At 41.6% G+C, this 2,939-nt stretch overlaps 1 protein-coding gene across 1 annotated transcript in view; it reads right to left on the bottom strand.

The window, feature by feature from the left end:
* Positions 1–2,939, bottom strand: part of wdr19 (WD repeat domain 19) — a 15,165-nt gene that overhangs the window by 7,164 nt on the left and 5,062 nt on the right. Inside the window, exons 15-20 of the mRNA XM_035660223.1 lie at positions 2,367–2,522; positions 2,102–2,249; positions 1,627–1,840; positions 641–800; positions 373–483; positions 31–140 (exon numbers count right to left, since the gene is read on the bottom strand). Coding sequence (XP_035516116.1) covers positions 31–140; positions 373–483; positions 641–800; positions 1,627–1,840; positions 2,102–2,249; positions 2,367–2,522 — 899 coding nt within the window. The remainder of the gene's footprint in view (positions 1–30; positions 141–372; positions 484–640; positions 801–1,626; positions 1,841–2,101; positions 2,250–2,366; positions 2,523–2,939) is intronic.

Below are 2,939 nucleotides of genomic sequence, written 5' to 3'. Positions count from 1 at the left end.
TGTGTGTGTGTGTGTGTGAGTTTTACTTACATAAACTCCAGATGAACAGCGTATTCTTTGGATATAAAGGGAATTTGGTCTTCTGCTAACCTCTTGGCTAACATAAGAGCGCTGTCCCAATGCAACAGGTCTCTCCTCATCTAAAAACACACACACACACACACACACAGTCGCAGTGAGAGCTGAAGATACTGGTCTGAATTTAAGCCTACATTAACAATCTTTAGCTTTACAGTTACACTTAATGACAACATCTAATGCAGAATGCTAAGGAATTATTACAATTTTCCTACTGGGTGATTAAAGACACAAGCGATCAGCCACACGCGTGTAACTTACACACGTTTACTCTTAAATTGAGTGTGTTTTTACCTCCAGGGCAGCAATTGGGCAGCTTGAGGACAGATAGAGGTCCTGTGCCAGGTTATAGTCACCGAGGAACATGGCCAAATGTCCTGCCCGTAAATTCATGTCCTCTATACCCTGGACAGAGAGAGAGAGAGACAGAGAGTGAGAGAGAGAGAGAGAGAAAGAGTGAGAGAGAGAGTGAAAGAGAGGGGAGGGTATCAGAATAGACTGAAACAGTGTCTGTTATTAAGAGGTAGTGACATAGGAACTGTCCTATGTGTGCGAGTTGTACCTGGATGCCCTGCAGTGACAGGACCATGCCCACATTGCCACTCGTACGGTAGACCTGGATGGCCAGCTCAACTTCCATGTGGACCAAACAGGCGTTGCCTAACTCCGCCCAGTCTGTGTTACTACCTGCAGACTTACACAGATCCCAGGCTTCATGGAACCTGGACAGGAAAACACACACGCAGTTCTTTAACTTCTACAACTATCATCCAAAATAAATGTTGTTTCATACAGTCCATTACATTGATGGGAAATCCTACCAGCAATGCAGTAACCCACTGCTCGCAAAACGCATCAGTCTATGAATACTCTGTTATATGTGAGGCTTCTTAAATGGAGAATATGAGAATAGGAGAGGCATCTTCTTTCTCCAATTATATATATATAATTCTTTTGCATTTTAAAAAATCAGTAGGCAGATAAGGACAAACCCCTCTCAACACATTAAAACTTGGCTTTTTGTTGGTTAATTTAATACTTATAACTGATTCAATAAATCTAAACGAACTACATTCATTCAGGAATATTATTCTTGATCAACAAAAAACCACAAATAAATCAAAACAGGACCTGAAGCACATAAAAATGATGCACTATGCATTGCTTCAGTAAATTGAAGTATTCACTCGAGCTGTGTTGTGCTTTCTTGTGTTCTTTGTATTAATTTGCTTGGCTTGTTTATTAGTTTTTATATTTTTCTTTTACATTCTGTATCTTGAAATATTGTGTTCATGAGGAGTAAAACATTTAAAAAATGGAAATTCTATATATGAAGAATATTAATCACCTTCTGTTCCATATTTATCACAACATAAATTATTATATTAATATATTAATATTAAAAAAGATATTACAGTACAACTGTCCATATACAATGTCAGCGTACGTACCCATATGTACTCTGAACATCTAATAAAACTAACCACAGCATACCCACAACATAATATATAAAACACACACATTATCAGTATCTCCAGCCTGTCTGACCTCTTGAGCATGAGTGCATGGGTGAGCTGCTTGCTGAGCTCCTGCGGTGACTCTATTGATGAGCTGGTGGAGACCTTGAGGAAGGCGTGTGTGCTCAGAGCCACTTCACTTGTTTTGCCGCTCGCCGTCTGACACGTCAGCTCCCCATTGTACAAGAGCAAAGGCTTCTGGGAAAAAAGAAGCGCAGTGCTCCCCACCAACACCACCCGGGGGCCTGGGCAGACAGAGTGAGAGAGGCAGAAATAAAGTTTAAAATAACGTTCTTCTCACCTACATTTATATCACAGGATTATGGCAGCAGGGGTATTTTAACGTACTAGAACCCCATTTTTTTGTTGATATACATCCTACATTGCAAATCCCTCTGAACAGGACAGTAAGAGAAAGAGAAACCAAAGACCAGTATTCTCTGTTTAATATGTCAGACAGGTAAAAGTGTGTGTGTGTGTGTGTGTGTGTGTGTGTGTCACCCTACCATATATGGTGGTTTTATGCAGGGCGTAGGTATAGACCTTGTCATCATCATAAGCTACAAACACTCCTCTGTCAGCATGCCAGTTGTCCCACATCACTCCGGTGATGGTGGGAGAGAAGTTGGGCAGCTCAAAGCAGGAGTCTGTTGCCTGAATTACAAACAGATATACACACATTTAGACATTTGTTATTTAAAATCATACAGTTTTTTTAATCATTTTGTCATTTCTGGTTTTGATATGTGGTAATTAGCTGTGTGTACTGACATTTGCAGGGGAGAGAAGGAAGCCGCAGTTCTTGTCGTCAATGAAAACCAGCCGTGTGCCGTTTAGGTCGGGGAACACTTTCCTCACGCCAACCGAGTGGCTGTAGCTGCTCACAGTCTCCCAGTCCTCCACCAACACACACACCACATTACCTGACTGAGAAACAGATTATAACATCCATTAGAAGAAGAGAAGAAGGAATAAATGGAAATGGGAGGGAAAGGTTATGAAAAGAGAACACGTGGAAGAACACAACTGTGTGGCAAAGCAGGAAAGAGTGAATAAGGAAGGGTTAGAGGGAATAGGCCAGCAGTACAGGGACACACTGGTAAATGATCTTGGCTCAGGTGGGGATTTATGGCTCAGGTGGTAGAGTGAGTCTATTAATTGGAGGATTACTGGTTTGATTCCCAGCTCCCTCAGTGTAGTCAAAGTGTCCCTGGACAAGATACAGAACCCCAAATTGCTCCCAAAGGCTGTGCCGTCACCGTGTGAGTGTGTGTGTACGGGTTAGCTTTATATAAACGTGAGCGCATTGGATTAAAAACACTGTTCCTGATGAGCAGTTGACAC

The sequence above is a fragment of the Morone saxatilis genome, unplaced genomic scaffold, assembly GCF_004916995.1.
Source record: "Morone saxatilis isolate NCDOM2014 unplaced genomic scaffold, NCSU_SB_2.0 Contig17, whole genome shotgun sequence".
Taxonomy (NCBI): Eukaryota; Metazoa; Chordata; class Actinopteri; family Moronidae; genus Morone; species Morone saxatilis.
Note: the sequence above shows the minus strand (reverse complement) of the source record. Positions and strands in the feature narration are given on the sequence as shown.